Source organism: Dermacentor variabilis, chromosome 2, assembly GCF_050947875.1.
Source record: "Dermacentor variabilis isolate Ectoservices chromosome 2, ASM5094787v1, whole genome shotgun sequence".
In the NCBI taxonomy this organism is placed as follows: domain Eukaryota; kingdom Metazoa; phylum Arthropoda; class Arachnida; order Ixodida; family Ixodidae; genus Dermacentor; species Dermacentor variabilis.
Window position 1 is genome coordinate 244,154,774 of NC_134569.1, and position 14,539 is coordinate 244,169,312.

General features: G+C 46.9%; 1 protein-coding gene across 1 annotated transcript in view; it reads right to left on the minus strand.

The window, feature by feature from the left end:
• The window catches only part of LOC142571240 (uncharacterized), a 59,775-nt gene extending 46,002 nt beyond the window's left edge, over positions 1-13,773 (minus strand). Inside the window, exon 1 of the mRNA XM_075679498.1 lies at positions 13,477-13,773. Coding sequence (XP_075535613.1) covers positions 13,477-13,713 — 237 coding nt within the window. The 5' untranslated portion in view covers positions 13,714-13,773. The remainder of the gene's footprint in view (positions 1-13,476) is intronic.
• Between the last annotated feature and the right edge of the window lie 766 nt (positions 13,774-14,539).

A 14,539-nucleotide genomic window follows, 5' to 3' on the forward strand; every position in this document is an offset into this window, starting at 1 on the left:
TTCTTGAAACGTGCGGGCATGCAGGATTGGCAATTGTAATGATTTTTTCCTGCACTTGTAATATTTCTGTGTTTTCTTTCTGGAGCATTTTTATTTATGTTTGGCTGCATCAAGCACCAATTTTTATCTAGATTTCAAAGATGTCTTTATTTTTCTGGGGAAAACACGGGAATGCGGGAGATGGAAATTCAAGACGATGAGGAAAACGAGAACAAGGTGAAATCAGGAGCCAACGTTTTGACAAGTGGACCTTGAAGAAGACAAGTGCACTTGTCGAAACGTTGGCTCCTGCTTTCACCTTGTTCTCATTTTGCTCATCGTCATCTTTTTCTGGTAACTTGTATAACTCACCACATTTTTACAATGAAACTCAGTTGAAAGTTAGTCCTCATCCATCTTTAGTGTCAGCCTGTTGATACTGCTTCATGCTATGCAACCTTGCAACATTTGTCTGTGTGTGTGCGTGCGCACGCGTGGTTTTGGATGTGAAATTGGGCCCTTGGGCGGAGGTATCATTCTTCTCCTGTGCAGCCTCATTAATTCATTAACCATAGTGCAACAGAAATACGATGGACAAGAACGAAGTGGACACACAGAGCGTTTTGTTCTTGTCCGTTGTCTATCTGTTGCGCTTTAGGTAATAATGAATACACACCAACTCGTCCAGTTTTAAGTTATTATGTGGGGCTTATAAGCCCGCTTGTGTCCTGAAATATTTGCATGGATATGTGTCCTGTAATTTCATTTCTGGCCATGTGCTTGCAAGTCGCGTGTCAATCTCCTGCTTCTTCTGACAATCTCGTGTGATGTGCAGGCCCAGACAGTTTTTGGTGAATCGATGAAGGTGCGCAGGGTGCTGCTTTGATTGCTTTCAGTTCAGCTTTTCAAGGTGTAGGATGACTTGTAATGGTATATGGGGTTTAGTTTTATGTAGTTTCATACCACTGTTATAATGCTATTGCCACATCAGTGTACTATGTGTGCCTGATGTTCGCTTGCATCTTCATGATTAGCAACCTCCTTTGTGTGTTTGGCAGTTGCATATAGTCTCCTGGCCTAATTGTTTGCCCCCATATTGCACTGTATGGGCCTGTTGTGTTTCAAGTTCAGATGCTCCCGAGGTTGTTTCTGAAGGGAGGGGTAGCCGTCTTTGCATCTCATATGCTAGCTGGCATAGTATCTTGGGACCAGGTTCTGAGCTCTTGAGGCAAAGAATGTGTGCTGCAGGCTGAAACTCTACTCTGTCTAAGTGCTTGTTCGTTTGCTCTATCTCATGGAGGCCTTCAAGCATGGTAAAGGCGGAAATACCTGTTATTAGCCGATGCCTGTATTCGATGAGTTGTCTTTTTTGTGTGCTGCTGGTAATTCATACCGTACCATACATTGGACACAAGCACAGCATCTGCGATTTTCCATATTATCCACTCGTCCGCCCCCCATTATTTCAAGATTATTCTTTTCACCAGGTGTAGAATTCGCGTCCATGCATGGCATAATTGTTTCACCCACGTGCTGGCTCTGCGGTCATGGTCTTACACTAGCTGAATATTTGTGGATGTTGACTTGCGGGTATATTTCTCCAGCTATGTGGAGCACAATGTGCAATCTGGTGTAGTTCTTCATTCTAGTCTTTTTTTCCGATATCGATGTAAGCTGACTTATCAGAAAGCGAGAGGCCAGACTGGCCGAGAAAGTCTACAGTGTTGTCGAGAGCTTGTTGCATCATTCTTGATATCTGTATAAGATAGCTTTCCCATAGACTGTAGGACACCATAGGCTGTAGTACTTCTTGTAGTATGCCTGTGTTGGTTTGGCTGGGCCAAATGTACCTCCAAGTTCACCTGGAATTTTCTGTCTTTCAAAAAGTCTTTTCTTTAACTTAAGTGCTCTACCAGAAATTTTTTTGCTCATCGTTCGTCTTATTAGAGTAGCATGAGGTGCTGTTGTTTAAAGCCTATTCACTCTCTTCATTCTTTCATAAGCAGTATTACACAATGGCCTGCAATAAAATTTCTGCTGCTTATGGCCCACTCATATCTGTCTGAAGGAACAACTCTTAAAAAAGGTTTTCTTTGTGCTATGTGTGCGTCGTAGTATGAGCATTCGTGTCTTGACATTTATACATATGTACAACCAGCTTCCTGACAGAGTACTTGCTATACCTAATTATGGTTATTTGTGTAGTGCTGTTGAGCAATACATATTGATGCAATGAATGTTTACACACTCGAATCATCACGAAATATGGTTGTTTTAAAATTGCCCCTTTGCTTTAGATTGGTGTATGATTTTGCATAAACATGCCCCCCTATGCAATAGTATTTGGAAGTTCAAGGGTTAATAAAAGGTGATGACCTAAATCTAAGTGCAAGAGCTTTTTTTTTCACCTACGACTCCCATCGAAATGCGACTTCCGTGGCTGGCAAATGAACCCCTCGCCTCGTGTTAGCAGCAGAATGCTATAGCCATAGTGGCAACTGAATAAATTGAAGAACAATATTATCGTCTATATATTTTTTCTTGCTTGTATGTAAGTAAAATTTGGAATAAGTTTGTTATTGCAAAAAAAAAAAAGGATTTTGTAGTCCTTTATTGCATAAACCACATACTGTGTATAGCTTAATTGGAGAAATTTGTTCTAAAATCATCTGGTGATATGCTCTTGCAAGTAGCATGGTATTTCATTACTTATAAAGGTAGTAATCACAGCGGATATCATTACATGGGTTTACACATTAATATGCGTGATCACAAACTAATTAGAAGCATGTAAGGTATGAATGTTTCTGCACACTTGATCAGCTGTGAACGTGCAAGAACTGCTTGTATTTAAAAGATTCAAAGTTTCACAGGAAGGGGTGCAACTGGCTGACTTCACTGGACAGTTTTGATTTACTTTCTTTAACGTGTCGTTTTCTGCTGTTTTATCCCCACAAGAACAGGATGCATGCCTGAATTTCGCACTGTTGCACGAGTTTTACATGATGGTGCAGGAGAGTACGTTGTCACTGTATCTAGCAAGCGAATAATTTACTTAATTTACTAGCTGTAGCGTAATTACCTTTCAAAGCAAACGTTAATACAGGTGCAATAAGGATACACAGTCCGCAACATATTCAATGTTTATTGGTTTCTGTGCAAGAACAAAAATTATCAAGAGAAGAGGTGCTACTTAACGTGCATGTAATATTCGAAAACAAATTAACGACGCTGTTTATTCAAGCCACGGATTTAATGCTATCGTAGAAAATTCATTACGATAGCTTACACTATTGCTCTGACAAATTTATTGAGTGAGATAAGATAATCTTTTAAGATGCATCGGGAAATTCACGCTTGAAAACCGACAAAAAAATGCAACTGAACGATACCGCATTCAGCACAACGTTGAAACTTCGGGTACTTTGCTGTCGTGTCATTTGCCCTTGCCGAGGTTGAAATATTTCAAGCTTCTCCGTCGTCATCATCATCATCATCAGCCTGGTTACGCCCACTGCAGGGTAAAGGCCTATCCCATACTTCTCCAACTACCCCGGTCATGTACTAATTGTGGCCATGTTGTCTCTGCAAACTTTTTAATCTCATCCGCCCACCTAACTTTCTGCCGTCCTCTTCTACGCTTCCCTTCCCTTGGAATCCATTCCGTAACTCCTAATGACCATCGGTTATCTTCCCTCCTCATTACTTGTCCTGCCCATGCCCCCTCATTTCTTTTTCTTGATTTCAACTAAGATATCATTAACTCGCGTTTGTTCCCTCACCCAATCAGCTCTTTTCTTATCCCTTAACGTTATACGTATCATTCTTCTTTCAATAGCTCGTTGCGTCGTCCTCAATTTAAGCACAACCCTTTTCGTAAGCCTCCAGGTTTGTGCCCCGTACGTGAGTACTGGTAAGACACAGCTGTTATAAACTTTTCTCTTCAGGGATAATGGCAACCTGCTGTTCATGATCTGAGAATGCCTGCCAAACGCGCCCCAGTCCATTCTAATTCTTCTGATTATTTCAGTCTCATGATCCGGATCCGCAGTCACTACTTGTCCTAAGAAGATGTATTCCCTTGCCACTTCCAGTGCCTCACTACCTATCGTAATCTGCTGTTCTCTTCCGAGACTGTTAAACATTACTTTAGTTTTCTGCAGATTAATTTTTAGACCCACCCTTCGGCTTTGCCTCTCCAGGTCAGTGAGCATGCATTGCAGCTGGCCCCCTGAGTTACTAAGCAAGGCAATATCATCAGCGAATCGCAAGTTACTAAGGTATTCTCCATTAACTCTTATCCCTAATTCTTCCCAATCCAGGTCCTTGAATACCTCCTGTAAACACGCTGTGAATAGCATTGGAGAGACCGTATCTCCCTGCCTGACGCCTTTCTTTATTGGGATTTTGTTGCTTTCTTTATGGAGGACTACGGTGGCTGTGGAGCCGCTATAGATATCTTTCAGTATTTTTACATACCGCTCGTCTACACCCTGATTCCGCAATGCCTCCATGACTGCTGAACTTTCGACTGAATCAAACGCTTTCTCGTAATCAATGAAATCTATATATAAAGGTTGGTTATATTCCGCACATTTTTCTATCACCTGATTGAGAAGTGTGAATATGGTCTATTGTTGAGTAGTCTTTACGGAATCTTGCCTGGTCCTTTGGTTGACGGAAGTCTAAGGTGTTCCTGATTCTATTTGCAATTACCTTAGTAAATACTTTGTAGGCAACGGACAGTAAGCTGATCGGTCTATAACTTTTCAAGTCTTTGGCGTCCCCTTTCTTATGGATTAGAATTACGTTAGCGTTTTTCCAAGATTCCGGTACGCTCGAAGTCATGAGGCATTGCGTATACAGGGTGGCCAGTTTCTGTAGAACAATCTGCCCACCATCCTTCAACAAATCTGCTGTTACCTGATCCTCCCCAGCTGCCTTCCCTATTGCATAGCTGCCAAGGCTTTCTTTACTTCTTCCGACGTTACTTGTGGGATTTCAAATTCCTCTAGACTATTCTCTGTTCCATTATCGTCGTGGGTGCCACTGGTACTGTATAAATCTCTATAGAACTCCTCAGCCACTTGAACTATCTCATCCATATTAGTATTGATATTGCCTGCTTTGTTTCTTAGCGGATACATCTGATTCTTGCCAATTCCTAGTTTTTTCTTCACTGCTTTTAGGCTTCCTCTGTTCCTGAGAGCATGTTCAATTCTATCCATATTATACTTCCTTATGTCAGCTGTCTTACGCTTGTTGATTAACTTCGAAAGTTCTGCCAGTTCTATTCTAGCTGTAGGGTTAGAGGCTTTCATACATTGGCGTTTCTTGATCAGATTTTTCGTCTCCTGGGATAGCTTACTGGTATACTGCCTAACGGAGTTATCACCGACTTCCATTGCACACTCCTTAATGATGATCACAAGATTTTCGTTCATTGCTTCAACATTAAGGTCCTCTTCCTGAGTTAAAGCCGTATACCTGTTCCGTAGCTTGATCTGGAATTCCTCTATTTTCCCTCTTAGCGCTAACTCATTGATCGGCTTCTTATGTACCAGTTTCTTTCGTTCCCTCCTCAGGTCTTGGCTGATTCTCCGCTGCACGATTCTCCGTATGCTTCTCCGTATGCATGATTTCCGCATGCTACTCAACAAAAAAAAAAATTTTGACGACATCGTCGTCTGGTGGGGTTCGAGCACCTCCTATTACTGACAACTCGCAAACGCGTACGAAGCCAACGTGAAAATTTGCTGCGTAGCGTACCAACAAACGCATAGAAACGGGAGAAGGGAATCTACGGTACAAGTTCTTTATTCACCCTTCCCGTACGTACCGAATTCGGCAATCCATGTCTCCACGCATTGCACTTGTTGTACAAGACGCCATTTTGCAAAACAAACCGGCGAAATAGCCCCGTGATAGCTCTCCACGCAATTTCGACTGAACATCGCAGCGACTGCTGCGACGGTGCGACTGTGCGGCCAACCGGTTGGTCGCACCCGAAAATCGGGGAATCGGCACTGCGACTGCGATTTTCATCGCAAACGACGGAAATCGCAATTCCGGTGCGACGAAAATTGCATCATGTGAAACAGGCTTCACCCGTCTAAATATGATTGACTGAAATAAAACACGGTAACGACAAAGGAAAGGATTAGAACAAGAAATTTCCCGCCAAACAGCGGCGATCCATTGCTACCGTCGCTCCCGCTGATGAGGCTTTGCGGGGAATGATTAGAACCGTATCGCCAGCACGTTTTTGCCAGTATTCGATCCCCCCACCGTGCAACAATTCTCCTTCGAGATTCCTTGTAAGCTTTGGCCACCCACACATGCGAAGGGGGTTGCTTATTTTGCTCTGAAAACGTGAATAAGACAGCGAAGCACGATCAACGACGCAGCAAACTACGGCGCGCGGCTGGCTCCTTTCCCGAGTGTTCTGCGCAATTAAGGCCGTTATCAGTGGCGCGTCCATCGACGCGCACTACGCGCATATGTCATGCCGTTTATATTCGTCAGCGAACATCGCACATAGTGTTGGCTAGCAAGTTTAGAAGAACTTCAGGACTCCTAGCACGGCGGAGCCTTAGACAAAAAGAATTTGGGAATCAGAAGGCTTTAATTGGGACCTGTACGTTGTGGTGATGTCAATGTCTGTCTCACGACGCTATCGACCCCGACACTGCAAGGCTATTCATTTATTCAATTATGAATTCTTACCAACTAGCTCAGCTTTCTGTCGCTCTAAACTGCAAGACGACCATGACTAGGACACCTTCCTGGGTACAATAAGTGCCGATGACTTCAGCGAGCATCAGCGAGCGGACCCTCATGGAAGAAGACTTGAAGGAAAGAGTGACTTTGTCCCAAGGGCGCTTAGTGGCAGATTATCTTCGTTCTCCTTTCTACACGACGTCCTGCTGAAGATGAAGTCTTGCCTGGTCCACGCAAACTACATTTTCGTTGTGCCATCAGCACTGCGGTGAGAAGTTCCGCACGTCCTGTATCAGGATCCGACCGCTGGATACCACGGGATTTTCCGTACGCTCTCTAGTACAGGAGAAGTACTGTTGGCCGCGTCTCACTTCCGACAGCGCTCACTACGTCAAGGCCTGCCGTGACTACCAGCGAGGCAAAGCACCACACAGAAGACCAGCAGAAATGCTACAGCCTATTCAACCTCCTCGCCTGCCATTCCAGTGGATTTAGACGGATTTATTGATGCCCTTTCCTACGTCAATATCCGAAAACAAGTGTGTCATGGCCACCGACTACCATATCCGCTACGCAGAAACGAAAGCCCTGGCCAAAGGTAGCGCGGCGGAATTGGCGAAATTCTTCGTCGAGAATACACTACTGCAACATCGTCCCGCAGAAGTCCTCACACTGAAATAGGAGCGGCTTTACAACGGGGCTTACTCAAGAAAATATGCAATATTGTTACGAACATAAAGACTAGGCAAATTATATTTACAAAATACTTACAGAGAGGAGCCATAGCCAAGACGGCAGAATAACTACCACGAACGCGCTTTTCGATCGTCGTCTTCATCGTCCTGCTGATCGCCTCCTTCAGAATGCGGGAATGACCTGTAACGTGACTGCCGGTGGTCAGAGCGACGTCTTGGCGCTTAGACAAGGGAAGGAGTGCAAGCTGAAATGTGCGGCTTGAGAAGGCGCACATGCACGACGTCCACTGAAGATAGTGAGCGACCATCTGACGCGGTAATCTCGTATGTGACCTCGTTGAGCTGGCGTAAAACCGTGTAGGGCCCGGGGTAGCGGGAAAGAAGTTTCTGAACAGGCTGACGTGGTAGCAAGGCGTCCAAAGACGGAACAAGCAGCCCGGTTTGAGCAGTTTTGTGGTGGCGGTCGTAGCGGCTCTTTCTGCGAGGCAGCGAGGCGGTTCCGTGGGATGCGACGAGCCATTTGAGCACGAGCAGCAGCGTCGCGGGCATATCAGCGCTGGATTAAGGGGGGAGGGCTAAGGGGGCTGCCGCCCAGGGCCTCACCTCGGACACTAGGAGAAGGGGGTCGATTTACTCTAACCTGCTTAGTATATGGAACCGTGGGCAACGGAACTTCGAGCGACATATACGAAGCTAGAAAACCAGAACGAGCAGACGGGGGCCCCCGCCTAATGTAACAGCATGCGTTTAGCCTGATGATTTGGGGAGAGCTTGTTGAGCTGCAAAAACAGGAATCTGCCGCCACCCCTGCGGGGCCCCCTTTCTTACGAAGCAAGGTGCGTTTGCTTGGAAAAGTTTTCGTGGTTTCCTGTCAGTCCATCTGTCCAGTGCTGTCAGGATAGGAGGGGCAAGGCGGAAACATTTAAGACATGTAATGTGGGATGAGGACCTAAATCTCCCTTGCCCCTCGTCACCACCACGCCACCCTCCACCTCTCAAGTAGTTCCGCCACTGTCCTTCTCATAGAAAGGATGTGCTGCAGTACCCAACAGTGTCTCCCATTCGACTTTTCTTTACCGTGATGGTAGTTTGGGCGGGGGAGGATGAGTCCGATAGGAGATGATGATGAGTCTGATGGCAGAGTCTAGGCAGGGAAGGAAAGAAGACGTCACGCGCGTTTTGTCCACGTGCCGTGGGGCATGGAATGTTCACTGCTCGGGCTAGGGTTGTGGAAGAGTGAAGGGGGAAGTTGGAGAGCTGGACACAAAGGCCTGTCTCCAGGGCCCATTCCTTCCTAGTGGCTGCGCACACTCGCGCGCGCTCGACGGAAAAAGTAGCTCAGACTGGCAGCCAAATTTTCCAGAGAGAAGTAGAAAAAGATGACTCAGAGGCGACGGAGGGCGCGTAACTTCGCCCGCGCTAGGTGTCGCCCTCTCCCCTTCGTTCTCGCGCTCGGCGTCGACGGGGCGAAAGAAAAATCGAGAATCTCCCAGAACAGACGATTTCTCCTAGCCAATAGGAAGACGAGACCGGAACGGGAGAAGGAGTGAGTTTGTACGGAGAAGGAGGGAATTTGTACGAGGAACTCTATGCGTATGTGAACGCCTGCTGTGGCGCTAGTAATAGACAGATGCGGCGCGCATCTATAAAAGGGTGTTGATCGCGGGCTGCGATTCAACCCCGAGCCGCCGGTTAAGCTTGCATAAGCCCGCCCGTTGAGGAGCTACCGGCGGACGCACCACTCTCGGCCAGCCAAGGACCAACCAGGCAGCGTGCGCCAGTCATCGGGACGGCTACCGTTGGACACCTGTGGTCGCGTCGGACTTACGAAGTACCCGGTGAACAATTAGCATCCATTCATGCGAAAATGCCCCGTTGGAAGCATCAAAGTGGTGGGTCTAAACGAAAGGCGAAGTTAGACGAAGAAAGAGACGAGCATGAAAAGAAGCTACCAAAATGACAAAGCACCTACTGAATGCAGCTTCCGTGGAGCAGTACGATCGCACTACCCAGAGTCCGTGTCAAACTCCCGATAGTACCGACCGTGCTTCTGTGGAGTACTTGCCAACTGCATCATCACGATTTTCTGGCAAGAAGCAAGGTTTGACTCATCTTAGTTGTCTGGATCCAGTGAAAACGGTGCCAACCTCGGTCGTCCATATTTCTGAGCAACCGGCGCTAACCGAACCCTGTCCTGTTCCTGAGTCAGCAACGTCTATGCTACTCGGCCGGGCTCACGGCCACAGAGCTCCAGGTGTCCGGTCCACCACGCCCGATTTCTACTACTGCTGATCAACCGGTGCCAAACTTCCCGATAAGCCTCCTTCTACTGACGAGCGCCAGGAAGCAACACTCCAAGAACCGACTCACTTGTTTCCTATTAGTTTGGCTTCAAATAATCATGTTCCCATCCACAAGTTCATGAGAGTGGCCTGTTGGGCTAGTTGGTACATGGTTATGCTAGGAGAACGCCAGCAAACTTGAGAGTAGGAAAAAATTGAGAGGCAGACATAGACAAAGTGACAGGAAGGTGGCTGGACCAGCCACCTTCCTGTCACTTTGTCTATGTCTGCCTCTCAATTTTTTCCTACTCTCAAGTTTGCTGGCGTTCTCCTAGCATAACCCATCCACAAGGTATAGCTCGAGAGGACGAATGAGACGGCTTCTCGTTGTGGCAACAGAGAAGTACAGACACCTCCGCAGCAAGAGGTACGTTGCGAGATTCTCCGAAGTGGCCCTGCTAAGTGGCCGGACATTATTACTGACCGCTTTCGGAATGTATGCCTTGAGAAAGTATTTTCAAAATCGGGCAGAAAATTTTCCGTCTTCCGAAATGCAATACAAAACTCAGGAACGCTAGATGTTACCTCATCTTTTCGTGCGAAAGGCTGCAAATGGGGAGACGTACGAGCGACATTGGTTAATTTACTCGGAGTCCAAAGGTTCCGTTTGCTGTTTCATGTGCAAATTATTTGTGATTTCAAGCAACCCCACTGCTTTCACCACACACGGCTCTTCTGATTGGAAAAGAGCAGAAGAAAAGGTTTGCGCACATAAAAATAGCGTCGAGCACCGGAACTACGTGGTAGCATGGCTCGCCCGCTCTATCTCGAGCAGCACAATTGACAAGGAGCTGGTTAAGCATCTTGTCACTGAGACTACTTACTGGACAGAGGTGTTGAAGCGCGTAGTCGTTGTAGTTAAGCTTCTATCTGAGCGCAACCTAGCGCTTAGGGGCAGCGAGGAGATTTTTGGTTCACCGAGAAATGGCAATTATATGGGAGTGCTTGAGGCCATTCCCTAGTTTGATCCCTTTCTAGAGGAGCACATCAAACTCTACGGGAACAAAGGAAAAGGTCCTCCATAGTATCTGTCAAAACCATTTGTGATGAATTTATCGAGCATATGGCAAAGGCTGTCAAGGAATGTCTCGTTGACGAAGTGAAAGGCGCAAAATACTTCTTTTTAACTGTAGATTCGACTCCAGAACTTACTCACGTTGATCAGCTGTCAGTTGTTTTACGATACTATTTAAATGGGAAAGTGTACGAACGCTTTCTTGGATTTGTTTTAATTGAATTGCATACCGGCTTGTATCTTTTCGATACTGTGATGTACCTTTTGACGACCAATGGCTTCTTGATTGATGATTGTAGGGGCCTAGCTTATGATAGTGCGAGTAATATGTCAGGAAAATACAAAGGACTGCAAGCTCAAATCAAACACCTGGAAGAATTGGCAGTCTACGTCCCGTGTGCTGGTCATTCAGTGAACTTAGTTGGCGCGTGTAGCGTTGACAGTTGCCTTGAGGCAGTCAAATTTTTCACAGTAATTCAAAGACTGTATGTGTACTTTGCTGCCTCACCTAAGCGATGGAGGTATTTTTTGGACAGCATGGGTGGAACTGACCAGCAGCTTGTTTTGAAAAGTCTCTCTGAGACCTGAGGTCTCAGAGAGAGTCTCTCAGGCTGTAAGGACGAAGGCTTGCGGCATTGGCAGGACTCACGATCGGCAATCTACCGACACACGGAACGCTAAAGGCCTGACTAGAAGAACCAACGCCGCACGCGGTCCTGTGTGCGGGATAATCCGAGGTGGCCGGCTGTTGGGGCATGGTGGAGCGGTGGAGAAGAGTAGAACGGAGTGTTATAGGTGTTACGAGAAGAAGCTCGAGACCGTCGGAGTGGCCATTGCCACGGTAGAAAATATTGTCACAGAGCACAAACAGGTGAAGGTCGAAATGATAGACGATCGGTGATGGACCACAAGTTTGCATCGTGGAGCTGTTGATTGCGTATATCACTCAAGTCGGAGATGTCGAGGACGCAGGTGTCGGAATCATGGGCAGTGGAGTCGGCAGAGTCCGCGGGATAACGTGACAGGCAATCGGCGTCTTGGTGCCTGACGTCAGACTTGTAAACGACATCAAAGTAGTATTCCTTAAGCTTTAATGCCCAGTGACGAAGTCGCCTATAGTCGGGTCTTTAAGGGACGAGACAAGGGGTGCTATGCATGATGAGCCGAGTTTGGCGGAACTCAGGATCTTCACGAACTCTGGCGATGTCCCAAGATGGAAGAACTAATGGCACCAAGACAAAGTTTGTCCCTTGACAAACCTGGTTGACCTGTCCCTGTCAAACCTGTCCCTTGACAAACCTGACAAACACTGGTTTATCTAGATTCACTCTGGGTGGCCATCATCCCTTGAGCGTTGCCTTATGGTTGGTCGACAAAGTGAGGCTCACGTGATCATACCGTCGGTGCATGGTCGGCGCTTCTTTGACTTATTTCTCGTTTCACCAAGTGCATTACATGCGCACGCAAGTTATAAAATGAATGCATTTAGTGCGATATTATTAGTCACTTTAGTGTGGTTTATAAGTATTTTAAAGTTTACTAGATATACACTGAATGTGTGTTAGACTAATTTGTAATTTATTGCGTTTCGCGTAATACCACGAGGGAATGCTCCCTCTCCTCATTCCTCTAGATTGGATTGGTGTGGCTCGCGACATGCTTGCGCTCGCAATTCCGAGCGTAGATTGGTATGCGCTGGTTTTCACACTGGGCTTCTAACAAAAATCAAAACATGATGCCCGCAACTAGACTAATTTTTCTACGGGTAACTCTCGTTTGGCTGTCCGTACCGAACCGCACAAGAGGACTCACTTCAAAACTTCTTCCTAAATAGGATGGACCACACCGCATTCTGCAGCGAACTTCTCCCGTCAACTACCTCATAGGGCCACTCCCACCGCCACCTGACATGCGTCGTCGTATCCACGAAGTAGTCCACGTGCAGCAGCTCAAGCCGTATCAGGATTCTGTGGTCTGCTCTTTTAGTCGCCAGAATGGCTCCTTTTTCGGATGGCGTCATTGTAATGAAGAAGGAGGCCTGGACGTAGGCAACAGCATTGCCAACAGGAACGCGTGCCGCAGAGGTTCGAGCGTGGAGGCTGTGCTCGGTGAAGCGCTTTACCTGGAATCGGCCCTTCACGTAATAAACCTCCTTATAGCATGAATGATCAATGTTATGAACCGACATAGCTGGCTTACGTCAGGCAGAGCATTTCTGCGTTAAGCCTTGTCATCCGGGACCTCCACTCCCCTCTTTGTATATAAAACGATTCGAAATAAAGAAATAAAACAAATGAAGTTTCCTGTTGCGTATACTCCGCATAAATGTGTGCGACGGCGTAGCACACAATTGTTAATCCAACAAAATGCAAATAGCATATCAATATTTTGCATGAAACAGTCACCACATGGCATAATACACAACGGCGAAGACCAGGGGCGACTTGCACGAAGAGTTAATAACGAAAATACTAACGAATTTAAGAACGCGTTGTAAAATTCATTATTATTTTCATTATTAATAGTTCGCGCAAGCCACCCCAGGTCTTTAATAATGCACCTGCATGGATCACTTATGTTAGTAAATGAGTTGTAAACAGTCAGCAAAGATACGTTGGAGGTAGCAAAAGCCTTCAACTTTCGTCAAATAGTGAATAATTCGGAGAAGATGCCCCTCACCGCGACACGAATGGCGACCGCTCATTTGGCTTCGACGCAGCCTTACCCCGTCGTCGACGCTCTTGACGTACTCGACGATGGCCTCGCTGAGCGCCGGTGAGCCGACGCGGAAGAGCCGCTGCCAGCCATGTCGGGCCACGACGAAACCGAAGCGGCGGTTACACTCCAGGCTCGCGCGCGCCTTCGTGAGCGTGCCTGGGCCGAGCGGGTGCAGGCAGCCGTACAGCTGCGTCGTCAGGAGGCTCTTGATCATCGCGTCGCCCAGGAAGTCCATGGGCCGCATATAGCCCGGCACCACGCGGCTGCTCGTAGGGTACGAGGAGTGTGTGAACGCCTGCACCAGGAAGCCCTGCAAGGAAGGGCAGGACCCGACGCGGCTGTAGATTCCACATGCGGCATCATCATCATCATCAGCCTGGTTACGCCCACTGCAGGGCAAAGGCCTCTCCCATACTTCTCCAACAACCCCGGTCATGTACTAATTGTGGCCATGCCGTCCCTGCAAACTTCTTAATCTCATCCGCCCACCTAACTTTCTGCCGCCCCCTGCTACGCTTCCCTTCCCTTGGGATCCAGTCCGTAACCCTTAATGACCATCGGTTATCTTCCCTCCTCATTACATGTCCTGCCCATGCCCATTTCTTTTTCTTGATTTCAACTAAGATGTCATTAACTCGCGTTTGTTCCCTCACCCAATCTGCTCTTTTCTTATCCCTTAACGTTACATCTATCATTCTTCTTTCCATAGCTCGTTGTGTCGTCCTCAATTTGAGTAGAACCCTTTTCGTAAGCCTCCAGGTTTCTGCCCCGTAGGTGAGTACTGGTAAGACACAGCTATTATATACTTTTCTCTTCAGGGATAACGGCAACCTGCTGTTCATGATTTGGGAATGCCTGCCAAATGCACTCCAGCCCATTCTTATTCTTCTGATTATTTCCGTCTCATGATCCGGATCCGCCGTCACTACCTGCCCTAAGTAGATGTATTCCCTTACGACTTCCAGTGCCTCGCTGCCTATTGTAAATTGCTGTTCTCTCCCGAGACTGTTAAGCATTACTTTAGTTTTCTGCCTATTAATTTTTAGACCCACTCTTCTGCTTTGCCTCTC